This window comes from Acanthochromis polyacanthus, chromosome 22 (genome assembly GCF_021347895.1).
Source record: "Acanthochromis polyacanthus isolate Apoly-LR-REF ecotype Palm Island chromosome 22, KAUST_Apoly_ChrSc, whole genome shotgun sequence".
NCBI classification, from domain to species: Eukaryota; Metazoa; Chordata; class Actinopteri; family Pomacentridae; genus Acanthochromis; species Acanthochromis polyacanthus.
This window is the reverse complement of record NC_067134.1, coordinates 14,379,393-14,396,664: the sequence shown is the minus strand read 5'-3', so window position 1 is coordinate 14,396,664 and position 17,272 is coordinate 14,379,393. Positions and strand designations below refer to the sequence as shown.

Here is a 17,272-nt window from a genome sequence, read left to right as displayed (position 1 = left end):
AACATAATTGCAGAAGGCTTTTCTAATCATCACTGTGTACCCCTATGTAGATACTCCATTAAAAATCAGCTGTTTTCAGCTTGAATAGTCATTTACAGACTGTATTTATGATTCGTTTAATGTTATCTTCATTGAAAAAACTACCTTTCAAAAATATGGACATTTCCTAGTGACCCCAAACTTTTAAATGGTAGTATATTTCTTAAAAATGTATTGACATCTTCAACAATGCCTTAGTTTTTCTACACAAAATTGAGTTCGCATGTGGCCCCAACAAAAAAACTTAACCAAATCTAAACAGAGAAAGGTATATTTAATCAAAATCACTTTATTCTACATGACTCATTTAAAAATAATGCCAAAAATAAATCATGTTCCCTATCCAAAATCTATAAAGAAGAAAAAAATATTGTGCAGAACTGAAGAGCCATCAATGACTCGGCTACAATAAAGTCATGCATTTCAGGCTATGCTTGCATAGGGAAAAGTAGAGACAAATGTGGAAACAAATTAAAAACACAGGCAGCAAAATATCACTTTAATCCATCAGGACCCTTTGACTTTGGAATGACCTCCCTGAGGAGAGGCCTGCAAAGTCAGGAACTTCTTTTTAATCATTTCTTAAAACCCACTTTTATAGCCTTGCTTTTATGCGAAGTCTATTTTTAGCTTTATTTGGTTTGAGTGTTGTGTTATGCATTATGTCCTGTTTATTTTATACATTCTCTCGCTTTATTTTGCTTTGAACTGCCTGGTTCTTCGGTATGATATCGCCTCTATAATTCTTAAATTCTCAATTTTTTACTTTTCTTGGTTTTTAATTGTAACCCTCAGTCTTATTCTTAATTTTCAAACTGCCTAGTCCTCTTGTTTGATATGAGTGCTAATCCAGCTAATTATTCATTTAATTTATTAGCATTATTACAATTTATTTCAATTGACTGCTCTGACTTGTTTCCTATATCTTTCGTAATAGAATACATTTGTGATTGCCTTTGAGCTTTCATCTGTGTAGAAATGTGTTCGATTATGTTCTCAAACCGTGCATTTTCCCTGCACTGGCTGCTGAAGCTCTCTGTAGCAGGTGCAGGCTAAAGATTCATTTAGCATCTCTGCATTTCCCCACACAAGCCTCTGCTGGCCACTACTTACTCCAGATGCTAATGTTATGGAATACATTATAATAACTCAGCCTAATACTAAACACATGGTTAGAAATCTGCTGCACATTTTTGCGCAGGGATATTAATATGCAAGTATCATCTACAATAATCTATGAACAATTGACAAATGACTTTGAATCAGTAAAAAGTGTAGTTTCTGTGTAGTAAACACCCATTTTGGCACAAGCTATCGCGCGATTTCGGAATGAGATTTGCTTTCTGGCGTCCTGAGATTTGGATACAGACCACAACAAAGAGCCATCGCCAGGTAATGTGGAGGTTTTCGTTCACTTCTCATCTCTAGTATGTTGTGGGACACTCATTGAGGCTATCTGAGCCGGTCAGTGTGGGGCAAAAAGCACGTTAGGGCGGATTTTGACGCAGGGGGGCCAGCTGCCCCATACTTTTCGCTAGCCGAGCTGCTAGCTGAGCTGCTCAGCTGCCTGCCTGGCTAAATACTGGAGCTATGTCGAAAATTCATTTCTCCATCACTCACATGTATGAAATGACATATGAAAACAGACCCCAGGTTGAAAAAAACCAAAGTTCCCCTTTAAGTAATTCCCTCGAAGCTTAGATGGCTGCTGTGTTCATGCTGCCAACCTCCTGTAAGTCTTACTTGTCATCAGCTCTGTAACATAGAATGGCCGACTGCTGAATATCGGAGGCACTGTAGGACATTTGTAGGAGGGAGTGAACCGAGGTGACAAACAAGTCCAGGAGACCACGCCCTAGACAGATGAGCACTATTTTTACACCCGTTCCTGCTGGAGGGGTTCAGTTTCTCCTATGCTCTGTGGAGGGGGGTGGGGGGTGGGGGGGGGGGGTGGAGAAAATTAACACTCCTGTTTCTCAAGACTCTCTGGTACAGTAACCACCATCCCATGTACACCAAACCCCCAGCTGGCCTCAGATCATAAAGAAGCTTGGGCAAGAGGCTTAAAAAAGAGCAGAGGCATTGTGTCGCTGCTTGGTTTACAGAGTGATACGTGAGCCTTATTTGGAAAAGATTGGACAAGTCGGGCCAAGTGTCCCAAGCAGGAAGGGCCAAAGGATTTTACACACGTAGTAATGTAATATTTGGCATCTAAAGCCATTTAAACTGACAGTTTAAATTGAAACAGATATGTCTGTGTCCTGCATTCTGGTGTCACATGGTTTACAAGGACAATTTCTTTCATAAACAAGTCAAAGCAGATCACATCATGAACACTTAAGTTGTGGTCTAAAGCATCCACATCCACGCTGAATACGGAAAATAATTCTGATTAGCATAAAAGCGACTATTCATGAAGTTTCAAGGTGAACTCGTTTGATCGTGCATTTCAGAACTTCACAGGTCTCTGCTGCCCCTTTGTGGTTTATCGTCACCGCTGCGCAAGAAGAGAAAATTTGAAAATCACTACAGAGCAACAGCTGTAAAAAGTTTATTGCTCAAACAGTGCAAAGAACAGGCGACAGCTTTACACCGGGTATTGTGGGGGTTAAGCCCTGCACACATGACACAGCTTGTACAGTAATAAATCTAGTACGACATTACAAGCATTGCTGCTTTTCGAAAAAGAAATAAAAACACTAAATCGAAAACAAAAGCAACTATGTTCAACTTAGAAATTATACAAATATACAGTTTAACATCTTATTTGTTTGCCCACATTTTCTTTTTCTGCTTTGACAGTCTGAAATTAAAATTGCTTTGTCTTTTTTTTTTTTAGCTGAATCCCTAAAAGACATTACAATGTGAGTTTACAGAGCAGAAGTTACAGCTAGACCAAAAAAAAGATGCTATAGAAGCTCGCAACATATTTTTGAGATCTAATAAGATTCTTCTTGTTAATAAGACATCAATTCCTAGGAGAGAAGAGCAGGAGAAAGATGGCACAAAGTCTGAAGCAGGAGCCATCAAGACTACATTTCTTGTAAACTCCTTGGATATTATTCACCAATGCAGTGTTTCCATGCATGCGTGTGACAGAGAGCAGAATGAGTCGTCTTCTTGTTAAATTATCTGCAGTGTGGGTGGGGAGCACTACCTGTGGACCCTGTCTATATCTCAAAGGCCGGGAACCTTGCTTTCATTGGCTGCAGAAGGTCGGACAAGAAGTAGATGGTGCCTGCCATGCCTGCGAACAAGAAGTGACACTACTGAGTTCAGAGTTATATGATGGTGGGCAAAGGACAGCGCAAACTTGTATTACTATCTGAGGACTTTGTTCAACTTCAGTGACATTTTTGAGGGAGCAGTTCTGTACTCTGCAAAGCAAACACTTCCAAGGTGTGTTGGCAAGAGTCTCTACATTGTATCACAAACACAGCATTGGATTTACAACACTACAAACACGCATTACTGGAACAAACCACATCAGGAGAAATCTTCAGTTGTTACATTAGAGGTAACATGACTAGTGAAAACCAACAAAACAAATGTGATCGGATTCAGAGTTGCACTAAGAATGGAAGAATTTTTGTCAATATTCTTTCTCAGAATGCAGCAGTTGATCACACAGGGTGTGAGTGGTGCGTTTCAAGGTTTTGTGGGCTTTGTGATCAGTTTTGAAGCTGCACAGCTGATTGAAGGAATCTAAATAACTTCAATTGTATAATTTGCCATGTTAAATACTCTTGTTTAAGTGGTATTCATGTAATATCTAATATTTCTAACAGAGATTACAGCATTGAACAGATGAGATATCATTAAAAAAAAAATCACAAATGAATGTACTCCTATTTAGTGGCAACTAAGTTTTAGCCCACTGAAATCAGCACAGCTTTGTTTTTCCTCCCTCCAAAATCCAGTGTGGACTCCAGAGTTGTAGCTGATCAAAGAAAATGTTGAAATATTGAAATTGTACCAACTCCTCAACTAATCAATTTATGAGTTGTGTTTTTTAACCTAACTGAAGCATAAATGAACATAAAACGCTAGTATTTGAAGTTTATTCATGTCTTGAATCTGAAGCAGTTTCTGGGCGTTTCTTGCTCCCGTCACATTTTTACTAACTGTGGGTTCATTTTTCACAGGAACATAAAGTCCTGCACAACCACAGCTAGTAAAGAGAATTCAAAAATGTCTGTTGTGAAGTAGAGCAAAATTATACTATCATAAATCAGAAAGTGAAACTGTCAGTCAAAACTGTAAACCTGTCTCTACCATAGATACCTTACCACTGACACTTTTAATTCACGTCCACACTTGTCTTCTTTGTTCTGTGGAAATGCAGCCTGCAGCTCATCCAAAAGGTTCCTGAATTTTTCTCACAACACTGAGCTGAACCACTAATTGTTTCTTGTGTGCAACAAAAGCTACAGAACTTTTTGATTGTACAGAATCATGCTAGTTCTCACAGTTTGTTTTTGGTCATTTCTTTAACGAGACAAGTCATTTTGGTGAAATGTCACAATTTTACGTTGTGATTTGGTTCATTTTCTTGACACCTGCAACTAGATTACAGGCTATCGGACAGTTGAAAATGTATTAGTTCTCTCTGTTTTTAGGTTTGTGGTGCTAATAAATTTGAATCTGGCCTTCTGTTCTCTCCTGTTCCTCAAACAGAGCCGGCATGTCAACAAAAAACCCCTCCTAAATCAGAGTAAATAACGCTCGAATAGACAGACTCCTCTGTAGATCAGTCACAGAAAATGAGAACCATGCAAGTTTTGATGTATCAAGCAGCAAAAAAAAAAAAAAAGCAGCCTGTTATGTTTGAGTTACTATGCCTTACTTCTCACTGCTTAGGGCAAGCACATATTGCATCGATGATGCTGAAATGCTACAGCTCTATGGATTTACTCTTTAATTTCTATTGCATCAGTCCTTCGGGGCCTCATCATATTTTATACCATCTTTTTCAACAACACGACTCAAATATTTTCATGCCTAAAACACAGGTGCGTTACACACAAAAACTGCTAAATTATGCAACATGGTAGTCAATAGAAAGCTCAATTATATATTAGTGTATACGAGCTGGAGTACTGTTTGGATTTTTTAAATGTATTTTTGTAAAAATGAACATTTACAAGAAACTACCGATGAATTCAACCATCAATCACAACAAAAACTAAACACAAAAGGCACAATTTTATTTATTGCAGGGTTGTTCCTGCTGTTTTTTGCTTTCTGTACCTCTATCACTTTTCAATTTTAGTTTCTCAGCTTCATCTAGCCATAGTTATGTAAAAGCCAAGCATAGTTATGACAAGATATTTTTGGCAAATGGGATATGTCATCTCATATTACCTTCAAAAAGAGAGAAGGGAGTGTCAGGTGTCCGGCATCCATGTTTGCCGTAGTTCATACACCAGTCTGCAAACTGGAGGGACAGAGAGAGGGAGAGTCATAACAACAACACAACACCAAGCTGAAGTGTAGCTGGACAGTCTCAGGAGAATACCGAGCAATGTCAACAACTGCTGAAAATTGTGCTCCACTCGGTGAAATCCAAGCATCTGTCGAGGTATCACACTATAACCACAATGTCACTCTGCTGCACTTGGAGGATGCAACAGAGCTCTGGCGACGCATCTGAAGAGTTCATTTCCATCCTCTATGAATAGCCTCATATTAACGAAAGTACTTGCGGGACTCGTGCCACCTGGAGCGCATCCAAACAGAGTTTGCTACCAGCCCGCTCGGCTGGCTTTGACGCCGACTCGCACAGACAGCCACCAACCTATTGTCAACCTACATAAAAGGCCCTGCCTCTCACATGCCCACCGTTTCTGGAATAATTCTCAATTTCAAGTCTGGCGGGGGGCCAGCTGTGCTGCGATTGGTTGTGCTTTGAACGAAGTTTAATGCGACTTTCACATCTTACGTCAAAGTCAGAGAAAGCAAAGGATGGACACAAGACGAAGCCTCAAAAAGAATTATAAAATGACCTCTTCTATTTGTTATGGCTTTGTACTGCACAGATTAACTTTTATATTAGTTGTTTAAAGGGTAACGATGCAGCTAAATCCCTTGACAAGTATTTGGCAGATCAATGCGAAATACTTGCACTTTCAGTTAAATTCACTATAATGTATATTTTAGGGTTTCATCATGAGGCTTTTTTTTTTAATGCTCTCTATGATGTACTTATTTGGGAGAAAATGCTGTTATTTTCAGCCACAGAGTTGATATACGACATGAATATGTATGGAGCATGTGCACAGAAATATCATGAATGAAAGCTATGTGATACCTTTCTCTGGTAAGTAACTGATGACATTCATCAAGTCTGTGGATGCTAATTACGATGGACGCACTGCAGGAGCACCACAATTGTTATTTGCAGTTGTCTAATCAGTCAAATGGCTACTGCATCCTATTGACGATCACATTATTAAGATTCTTTCATGCGCTCTCACCATGCAGGCTCTGTAAAGGTGCTTGGGATCCTGCGTGTGCCGGTAGAGGGCTAAGAAGGTGTAGGCATTGCCTGCCGCGCCATGGCACAACCCATAGCCCTTCTTGAGCAAACCGTACCGCCACACCACCTCCCCGCAGTACAGAGCGTCCTCCAGGTACTGAGGAACACCAAAAGTCTGGAGCAAACAAAGCATCAGTGAAAAGTGAGATCATGAAAGGTGTAAGAATATTTTTTCCCATATCTTCATAAGGACAAGCTTAGGTTATAATATTCTGCATTGTGTTCTCAGAGTCACTTTTGCAAGCAATCGTGATTATGTTCTTATTTTGAAATAAAAGTTATTTATTCTCAGTAATGCCAGTACAAAAACTTGAGATGAAAACAATCAGTAAACTTCACCACAAGATGGCACTATGACCCCGTCAATGATCCATCTCTCGCTTCTCTTAGTCACATTCTCTCTCTAACTGAACATTCATTTCCTCTTTCTGTTGTTACCTTGTAGGCCTGCAGGAGCATGTAGATAACCCCTGGAGAGCCATGGCACCAGTGCACCAGCAGGTCTCGATCATCTCCGATGCACGGAGGGTAGTTTCCTGTGGGGAATCTTAGATGGCAAACGTAATCGACGCTGGGCTTCACCAGCCTGTGCACATGCTCCGCCGCAGAAACAAAGCCTGGCTGTGAAGGAGGAATTACACTGTGTTTAAAAGAGGAGGGTTGACCAAACGTTTTTTTAAGGGGCTGACACTGATACAGATAATCAAGATCGCAAACTAAATGTTTGGAACTGACATATACTGTATTTGCAATGAAAATGAAGACTTTGAAGTTAAAATTCTAAAACAAATTCCAACCTAATAATTTATACATAGGCTTAATTAAAACATATTAGCATTTATCTGTCAGAGTGTTTATATATATATATATATATATATATATATGAATAAAATTGAATTGAATTATATAAAATGAATATATATATATGAAGCCGAATACAGGGATCTGACAAGTGCCTTCAGTGACTGGAGTCACAAAACTCCCTCCTACTCAACGCCTCAAAGACAAAGGAAATGATCACAGATCTCCACAGCTTTTTAGCCAGTGAACACTTTTGGCGTGGACATCGAGGTGGTGACATTGTATAAATATTTAGGTGTCCGCCTTGATAATAAGTTGGACTGGTCTACAAATGCAGACTTCATCTACAAAAAGGGCCAGAGCCGACTGTTTTGCCTCAGAAGACTTTGATCTTTAGACATCTGCAGTAAGATGGTGCAGATGTTTTATCAGTCTGTGGTAGCAAGTGTCCTCTTTTATGCTGCAGTCTGCTGGGGAGGCAGTATAAAAAAGGAGGATGCAAGGCGTCTGAACAAACTGATTCAAAAAGCTGGCTCTGTGGTTGGAATCAGACTGAACGCATTGGAGGATGAGGTGGAGAGATGTGCACTGAGCCAGATGGAGGCCATTCTGACAAACATAGATCATCCACTTCATATCTGTGTCAATGAACAATGAGACATTGATGGAGGGTCATTTTGGTACTAGTGATCCACTAATGAAGGTATGAGTTTTTAAATCAAGACAACTTTTGCTGTTGTGCTTCATGTCTACATAAAGCCAGGAGAAAATTATTCAGAGAGAAAAATGGCGAAAACAAGGAACGCAATGCAGGAAACATGCCTGAAGACACAGATTCTCAACCAGGAAGGGTACAGCTGCCGCCAGATAGCGCAGATGCAGTCCTTTAGCAGTTGGTAACACTGCAGAAATACAGATGAACCAATAGCTTGGAAGACAAACCAAGATCTCTGCATGCAAGGGCTTCTATAGCAAGAATTGTTCGGATCCTGATCCACATGTGCAGGGAAAACCACTGAATGGCATCGCAGGAGATTCAGGAGCAGTGGTCAAACCAAACCGGTGTCCAGTGTTCCACCCGTAGTGTACATGGCCGATCATGAGATCATGGTTTCAGGTCCAACAAGGCTGTCAAGACGCCCCTGATCAATGAGAGACAGAGGGTAGCCCAGCGTCATTGGGCCCAAGCACACAAGAACTGGACAGCCAGGAACTGGAAGAAGATTCTATGATGAGATCAGTCCAGTTTTCAGCTTTATCTTCCTCCTGCTAATATGAGGGTACACAGAAGGCCAGGTGAAGCATTATGTCCAACATGTACGGTACCTACTTTCAAGCATGGTGGAGGCAGTATCATGGTTTGGGGAAGCATGAGCGCTGCTGGTGTTGCTCATCTCACCGTCTGTGATGGCACACTGAACTCTGCCAAGTATTGTGCCATTCTCCAAACCCACATGCTCCCTTCTGGACGTGTACTGTTCCGTCGAGGTCCAAACTGGACGGTTCAACAAGATAATGCCCCGTGCCACGCATCCAGGGCCAGTAGAACCTGGCTGCAGGGGCACAGTATCAAGGTCATAGAGTGGCCATCTCAATCCCTGGACATGAGCCCTATTGAAAATCGGTGGTGCATTATCAAAAGATCTGTTTCAAAGTGTAATCCAAAAAAATTAGAAGAGTTAAAAACAGTAATTCAAGAAGAATGGGACAAGATTACTCCTCACCAAGTGTGAAAGGCATGTGGTCAACATGCCAGCCAGGATTGGAGCTCAAAAAGATTTTTCCACAAATATTTCATGATGATATTTGAGACTGTGTAAAATTTTAAATGTGTCCAAAAACTATGTGAGTATGACATTACTTGGAACTACAAATGGAGACAGACAGCGGCATGGCAGCCAAAGTAGCCAATTTTATAATTTTTTTTCAAGAACTGGATAAAGAAAAAAGAGAGATACAGATAACTGGAAAATGCTGCAATGGATAGAATAAGTGTGCTTATTGGAAATTAACTTTTGAGTTCACCTACCATAAACTGGGAAGATACCAAAAAAGATGAAATCGCCAAGATTGAATCAGATTGGTCTGATATGATTTGTTCATTCAATAATGTATTTATAAACAGCCATTTTAAAGATGAATAAATCATTTAAGTATTTTACGAGGCAAAATGCAAAACATTTGCTTATTATCGCATCTTAAAAGTGTCCTTTTCTTTGATCTATATCCAGATAAAATTATACAACAGGATTGTAGCCATAGACCACATTACATTACTGCATGATCCACAACTATCTGCTACACCCACCTCTCTGTGGATGGTTGTCATTGCTGTAAGACCACTAAAATATACTTAACTGAATACAGTATATGCACAAGTCTAGTCACAGACTTCTTTAATCCTAACCAGAGACCTGCTGTACCTGCATGAGGAAATAATAAATGCCAGCCAAGCCGTGGGCAGCGCCAACATACTGCTCCTGGTACCACTCGTACATCAGGGGGCTCTGGTTCTGCACCCGGAACTTCCTGCTGAGATGCTCACCTGACGCCACCACAGCTTCGCTGATCTGAGGAAAGAAACAACATATCCAAGCTCACAAAACCTAACACCTAATCTGCACAAATGAAGAAAAATCAATGGAGATAAACGAGAGCAATTGGACATCAATATGTGCCGGACTGCGCAAATTACAGCAAATCAAAGTCATTGGAGGCAGTGAAAGTCCAATCAGCCATCACATTGCTGGCATCCCCGCATTTCCATAAACATTCAATGCATTTCTTTCTTTTTTATGATTACTGTAGATGTATCTAACACAAAGGAGGGTAATGGCTAAAAAGAAAGGCGTTCCTGAATAAAATAACATCCTGCAGTAGTGATAATCCACACATTCAGGAGAACACAAACACCGCAGATGATTGTATCCGAGGTCACCACCTGTTGGATGTACTGCAGTGGGATCCTGTCTTGCCCAAGCTGCTGGTTGATGAAGACGAGAGAATAGAGGTAGCCCATCCGCCCATAAAGCATCTCGTCTGGCAGCCCGCCTGAACCCGTCACCACAGTCTGGTGATACTGCAACAGTCTGGGAGAAAGGCACAGGATTCACAAAGCCTGTGACAGACTATTGCACCAATGAACCACATGAAAACTGCACTTTCTATTCAGGGTGACCTATAAGCATATACAATTAACTATATCATAAATGCAATCACAATTCCAGCTCTGGCAGTTAATCAAACCGGATCTGGACCATTAAATAGGACCAGTCAACTACATATGAGCGCATCTGATAGATAATGCAGATTCTTCCTAACTAAGTGCAATTATACTTGCCGTTGTTTTATACTGGACTTGCAATAATGATTATGGTATTTCGCCAAAAAAAAAATAAATACTGAGGAAAGCTAGAGCTAAAATTTTGCAGCACTGAAAATGAGGCTGAGTCAGGCGCAGCAATTTTTTTACATAAACTGCATGTATAAATACCTTGAGCGCAAAACCACCACTTCATTTAAAACACTGCAAGTGGGGAACATTCATCAAAGTGACTCAAAACTTGATCATCAATTTATCACAAGCATGGAATTACAAAGCTTAGAAAAAAAATGTAACTGGATAAAAAAATACATATAAAAACTCAGGAAATAACACTTAGACACCTAATAATTACATCTTCTAGACTAACCTGTTGATGCACTCATCAGTCTCTTGCATCCTCTGAAGGCGATGGTAGACTACAGCCGCTACAGCCAGCGGTCCCGCGTCTCCGCACAGGAAGGTGACGTCATGACGCCGGGTCAAACACTTGAGGCTGCGGCTCACATATTCTAGTGCTTTTTGCAGGAAGGAGGGATCCCTGAACACATTGTGGAGGTGCAGGTAGAGCAGGGCAATGCCTGTGGACAATCAGATGTTTCGTGTCAACGTCGCAAAGTTGAGAAAGTAATCCAGAAATGTTTCGTAGTTGAACCCCTGCATGAATAAAGCAAGGCTGCACATTTGGACTATAAGAAGACGTAGAAAGTCCTACCCTGCAAGTTGAAATTGCTTCACTGATATAAAGTCTAAAATTGCGTGATTTTAAAATGAATGTTGGTCAGTCGCTGTTTCAAGATGAAAAAAAAATACATCAGCCATGCCATTGACTGCTCATTCATGGATGCGTCCAGCATATAAAAACACCATGTAACTTGATTTTCACCAGAAAGGGCTTAAAAAAAACACACATTTGGGTTCTGGGAAATTGTAGACATTCTTATTATTGAAATGAAACACCCATAAAACACCAGCCCTTCAATCAGACGGAAAAACATCACAAGTTTTCACTTACAGGGTTATTTTGTGGTGTCTGCAATCACAATCACATGTGCAGCCTTACTTTTTGCCATTAAGATGCCATCCAGTCACATGCATGCAACTTCTGGCAATCACTCATTTATATCAGTTGTTGTAATCCTGTCATCACCTGCCCAGCCTGTGTAAGTAGTGCAATTTCTTGGATCAGCAGACTTCAGCCCATTTTCCATGACAGCTAAGAGCTCACAGATCTTGCTGCTCAGCTGCTGGGCAAACTCTGATGTGAGCTAAAGGTAAAGAAGAAACAATGAGGTGGACTTAAAACACATGCGCACACACAAACATTTGACTTGTCGACACCTTCCTTCATGCATTACCTTTCCCTCAATATCAAACAAAGCCTGTGTAGACGCAGGACTCCCATCATAATCAGGATATGGATTCCTCAAGGCTCTTGTGTCCATTTCCAAAGCGTCGTTGCTGTTGCACTACTTTTTATCTGGGCCGGGAAGAAAACGATCTGCAGAGAAAAGAGGCAACGTAAGTCGCAGGAGAAGAGAACGAGGCGATGTGAAGGTTAAAATACAAAGCTATCGATCTTGCAATACAAAGTATAAAGCCACATAACGCAGCAAGCCTTCTGTGCAGGGATACACACCCACACACTCAAATTAACAACAGTTTAGCTCGCTGCAGCTTCTAGCTAGCGTAGCTTAGTCGCTAAAGCTAGCGGCGAACATTCGCAGGTGTAAAAAAAAAATTGCAAAAACGTAGCAAAATACATTTTAATTTCGGAATATCACACATTCATTAAAAGCTACAGATTGTAGTTAATTTTGCACATGGGTAGGGACCTGTGCAGGAGCTTCAGTGTTGATGTTGGCTCTTCTTCGTTTCTCCAGACGGGATATTAGCATTAGCTCGCTCGTTACTGACATCATCTGTTACGGAAGTGGAACTACAGCTGCACAGTGCTACAGCTTTTGATGTAAGAACTTAAGTGTTTTTGGTAATTATCAAACAAACCATAGAAAATGGCTAGATATATGCTCTTAAATTAAACTCTTATGAGCTATTTTTGTTGGTATAATTATATTTGTCCAAACAAATGTACTTTTAGTTGTACCAGGCATTAAAATGAACAATAAATTTAAGAAAACAAGGGTGGTCTAATATTTTTTTTTCCATGACTGTATGAAGGGAAATAAAACTGGAACATAGTTTATGTAAGTGCTACTGAAGTGGAGAAAATACTCATTTTGGGAAAAGAACTTGAAAGAAATTTAAATTTAAATCTACAGAACAAAAGCAACAAAATGTGTATTTTGGATGTTTTCTTTCCATTAGGCAGAGCAAAAAAAAATCTTTGAATTGAGAAATGCAGAAAAAACTATGTTTTTGCATATAGAGTTTTGCCTTCAAAGTTCAGGATCTGTCCCCGAAGCAAATTCCATCTGCTGAAACAGACAGAAAGCTCTGGGAAAAACTGAGCTTTTGTAAAACAAATAATTTACTTAGCCTTTCAAGGATTATATCTACAAAAGTGAATGTAATTTTACAAATTGTTGGTGATGTTGAGCCCACCTGTTTGTTTTGAAAAATGCATTCTGGTTCTGCTTTGTGATCCTTACTTAGTCAAGACAAATATTCACAAACTAAACCAAAACCCCCTCTTCAGTTGTATGAAGTCCAGCCCTTTATTTCCTAAGGATAATCTCTACAACCTACTCCCTATCACCATTACAAATTGAATAGTCTCTCAGTTCACTCTTGAGGCTTTGAAAGACAACTTCTAACAGTGGTTCAACAGATCAGCAGCAAATTGAAGCAGATTTTAAATCTCGGAGGCACTGTTTTAGAAAAATAAGAGAATATGTGACGTATTAGAGTCCCGTTCTGAAAGCTCCATACAGTGCTGGGTAGTCAATACAGTTTTGCAGATGAATGCCATGGAGAACAAATATAGGCAGCCACGTATTTCTATAAAGCAAGAGCAAAGTGTTCTTAGTTTAAATTGCCTTTGTTAAATTGTGTCCATGCCCTGAGCCCCATCAGACACAGTTTAACTTTTCTCCCTTGCAAATAAATATAAAATGTCCTAGTCAGGGGACATTATGGTGAAGATTGCTCTTATCAGAGGTCGTCAGATACCAAATAACAAAAAATCCCTCCTGCTGAGACAGAATCTTGTCGAATTTGCCTTGTTGAACTGGTGTTTTACGTCCTGATGCACATCTATTTGAAGGGGCTGCTTGACATGAGAGTTTTGCAGATTGCAACAACACCCTTTATAATTTTCCCTTTGGAGCTCAGAATGACTGCAACACAAGCACCTAATCTCACATTAGCCAATCAACATGAATTTCCCCAACGGTTTATGGTAATTGCGCAATCATAGTCACATACGTCAGTGAACACACCACGGCTGATCTTTTACTTTTTAGCTGACGACCGCAAACATCCTGACAATGCTGGTGACTTCTAATCTTAACAGGAAAAAAAATCTAAAATCATGATCACAGAGGAGAGCATGGTTAATTCACATTGCTACCATGGAAACATCATGTGCCACCAATCTGCTTTTGACCTTCTGCAAAGCCCAAACAACATGCTATTCCTGTGGATGGTGATGATAATTACTGTAGTCACACAGAATGCAGGGCTGGTGTTGATTGGCACTCTGCTGAGTTTCACTGCTGGCGTTCCACATTCTCACTTATTGCAGAGATTGGAAGCTGCCCAAGCCATATAATCTCCCCTCTGAACGTTCTGCCCCATGAATGGCACGATTGAGAAGACTACATTGTTGTGGCATTCAAAGCGAGAGAGTGGAATGGGATACAACTACAGAAGGACTTTGATTATTCTCTGGTTTTACACTTTAAAATAAAGATCTTAACACTGAATTCTAATTAAACTATATTCTGGACAAATGAACACCATTAGTCTCACTTCAGAAGGTTTACACAAGAGGAAAGGCAAATTTTTCACACTGATAATCCTTTGTGACTACATTTTGCAGTCTTTTTTAATATGTTTTTTGATAATACTTCTAATGCTTTTAAGATAGCATCCAAGTTTGCTGAGCCTTGAAAAGTAAAGTTTTTAACAATCATCTTAACTTTATATAACATTGTCTGAGTTATGTGGAGGATTATTTGTTGTACTTCTCATCTTGATGACTTGTGTAACCTTGTCTTTGAGAAGTGCAAATGAAGCACACAATTAGATTGGCCAGATTTGCTTCGGTCATCACTGTCAGTCTTGTGTTTTTTGTGTTTCCCTCTCTGCTTATGTGTGCTCCACTATTTCCCCCTGGTTGGAGGAACTTGGCTCCTCATCATTTCCATATCAATTGACCAGGCTGCAGGTGAAGGCTGGTCATGCTGTACGAAGTACAGAGCCTTTTGCTCATATACCTCGGGACTGTTTTACCTTGCCTTGAGGGACGGGGAATGGAAATGAGGTTGAGAGTGCGGCAAGATTCAAAAGGAGACCTTCGGGCTTGATTAGAGCGTCTTTTTGAAAGACACATTATTGAGCTGAGTTCCCCACCCACTGTTTTCCCGCTGCGAAAACTGGCTTCATAGAGAAAAAATAATAAGAAGCAATATTGATCCATTTTGTTTCTAGCACAAGACAACATTTAAACTGAGAGCAAAGCATACATATACAAACTGTATTAAACATAACTGTTGCGAATTAGAAGTTTTAAAGGTCTTCCCAGTCATTGATTTACCCCCTAAAAATTCTTCTATGTATGGAAATTACATATTTAGAAGTTCTTTCCTACCATAAAATGGCTTAGATGGAACCCTACAACATTGCTTCAGTTGCAATGACTGGACCTATCAAGTAGTTGCTTCTTTAGGTTGTATGGAATTTCTTATTGTAAACCTATGCCATTCAAGACTGAAGCCAACAATAGGCTGATCCTACAAAGTACTGTTGGTGTGCTTGTTTCTCTTTTCCGTAGACCTCCACTGCCCAACAACTAGTCTACGGCAGCATGCTAGCAGCCCTAGCAGACAATGTTCACATGTTAATCGAGTTTAATGTTTGTCATCTTCGTTTAGTGTGCTAGCATGCAAACAATGCTAATTAGCAGATATGAGGCTGACAAGAATTTTACTGACAGTTTAAAATTTTGACCTGCATGACCAGAGCTTCAAAGATTATTGACTAGTTTTCAAATCAATCACCAACCATTTTGATAGTCTGTTAATTGTTTTTGAAAACAATTAACAGAGGCAGAGAGTTTTGATTGCTTAAAAATTACTGAACAGTAATTACTGAACAGTAATTTTTAAGCAATCAAAACTCTCTGTCTCCAGTATCTTAAATCTAATTTTTTCTCTTTTCTTTATTCTTCTGTGATAGTAAACTGAATATCTTCAGAGTAACAGACATTTGAGGATGCTATTCTGGGCTTTGGGAAACACTGATCAAAAATGTTCAGCATTTTCTAGACCAAACTACTTATTAATAACTAATCAAAGTGGATCAAAAAACAGTAGTGGCGCTACGTGAAAAGTTAATGGATCACCAACACTATTATATTACCAGAGGGAACATGAACATTAAAAAGCACCTAGTGGTGGCAGTAGTTAAAAGTCAAGGGATCGACAAAATCAGTACAATATATCAGATGAGAATAACAAATCCCTCTACGAGATTTGGTATCGCAGATGTAGTGATATCCTCCTGGAAAAGTCTAAACTTTGATGCGATTGTGATCAATATCGCTGGAAATGTTTGTGGCAATCTACTCGGCAGTTCTCAAGGTACTTTGCTAAATGTGCTCACAGTTGACGTCATGAATGTAGTGAAGGTCAAGACAGAATCATCTGGATTAGCCAGACTTATCCGTTTGAAATTTGTGCGGACACACTGAGTAAAGGCTATGATAAGTAAAAATGTGCAGATACAGAGTTTAGCCTTACTCCTTAGCTCATTTCAACATTATAAAGAACATGGTATTTGTCAAAAACTGGCACGAAATATACTAAAAATATTTCTATCATCAAAGTAAGTCACCCACAAGTTCATTCACACCTCCTGAAAACAATCCAACTCCCTTCTACACAACGTGACAGACTGACAAACTGAACTTCGGATGATTTCTGACTGATTTATCCTGCCACCCATCACCTCCCTCCTTTCTGCCAGCATCTCTGCCTCTCTCTCTGCCTCCCATCGCTTCTTGATATTCACGTGGACAGCCGGCCTGCCTGCTGCTGAGTGTGTGAACGCTGCCAGAGGAGCGTCTCAGCAGACTCCAAACTGTGATGCACAAAGTCGACCACTTGACCCCCAGCTGTAGCCTGCAGCACATTCTTCAACTCTCTTTGAAACAGAAAAGAAAAGAATCTAAATTCTTTAAAGTTGCAAATGGCTACTGGCTGGTCTCTGCTGTTCAACTCTGTGGTTGGAGGCTGAATGTCCCCAGCAATGGACATTCAGAGTTTTTACACAGCGGTATCTTGATCCTGTGTGAATATAGAGGCGTACAGACCGGCTTTTGACCACAGCTGAAGCCTTGGTATGAAATTTACTTGGCACAGGATAATGATTTATAACATATAATCAGT

The 17,272-nt window shown here is 40.0% G+C and overlaps 1 protein-coding gene across 2 annotated transcripts; it reads right to left on the bottom strand.

Moving 5' to 3' along the window:
- Positions 1-2,574: 2,574 nt before the first annotated feature.
- On the bottom strand, positions 2,575-12,642 carry lancl1 (LanC antibiotic synthetase component C-like 1 (bacterial)). Of its 2 annotated transcripts, none has more exons than XM_022206793.2 (10): positions 12,536-12,642; positions 12,059-12,201; positions 11,851-11,968; positions 11,071-11,281; positions 10,320-10,467; positions 9,802-9,948; positions 7,016-7,198; positions 6,516-6,692; positions 5,404-5,476; positions 2,575-3,286 (listed from the first exon to the last, which is right to left on the bottom strand). In XM_022206793.2, exons 2-10 carry the CDS (start codon positions 12,143-12,145, stop codon positions 3,210-3,212), a joined length of 1,221 nt encoding a protein of 406 aa, XP_022062485.1. In that variant the 5' UTR covers positions 12,146-12,201; positions 12,536-12,642; the 3' UTR covers positions 2,575-3,209. The 2 variants fall into 2 exon arrangements, with proteins under 2 accessions (XP_022062485.1, XP_022062486.1); XM_022206794.2 differs by lacking the exon at positions 12,536-12,642 and adding an exon at positions 12,340-12,477.
- Between the last annotated feature and the right edge of the window lie 4,630 nt (positions 12,643-17,272).

Coding starts and splice junctions, on each gene's coding strand:
- lancl1 (XM_022206793.2), bottom strand. CDS start 12,145: ATGGACACAAGAGCCTTGAGGAATCCATATCCTGATTATGATGGGAGT. Junction 10,468..11,070: donor ACTGATGAGTGCATCAACAG/GTTAGTCTAGAA, acceptor CCTTTCTCCCAG/ACTGTTGCAGTATCACCAGA. Junction 9,949..10,319: donor CACTGCAGTACATCCAACAG/GTGGTGACCTCG, acceptor TTCTTTCCTCAG/ATCAGCGAAGCTGTGGTGGC.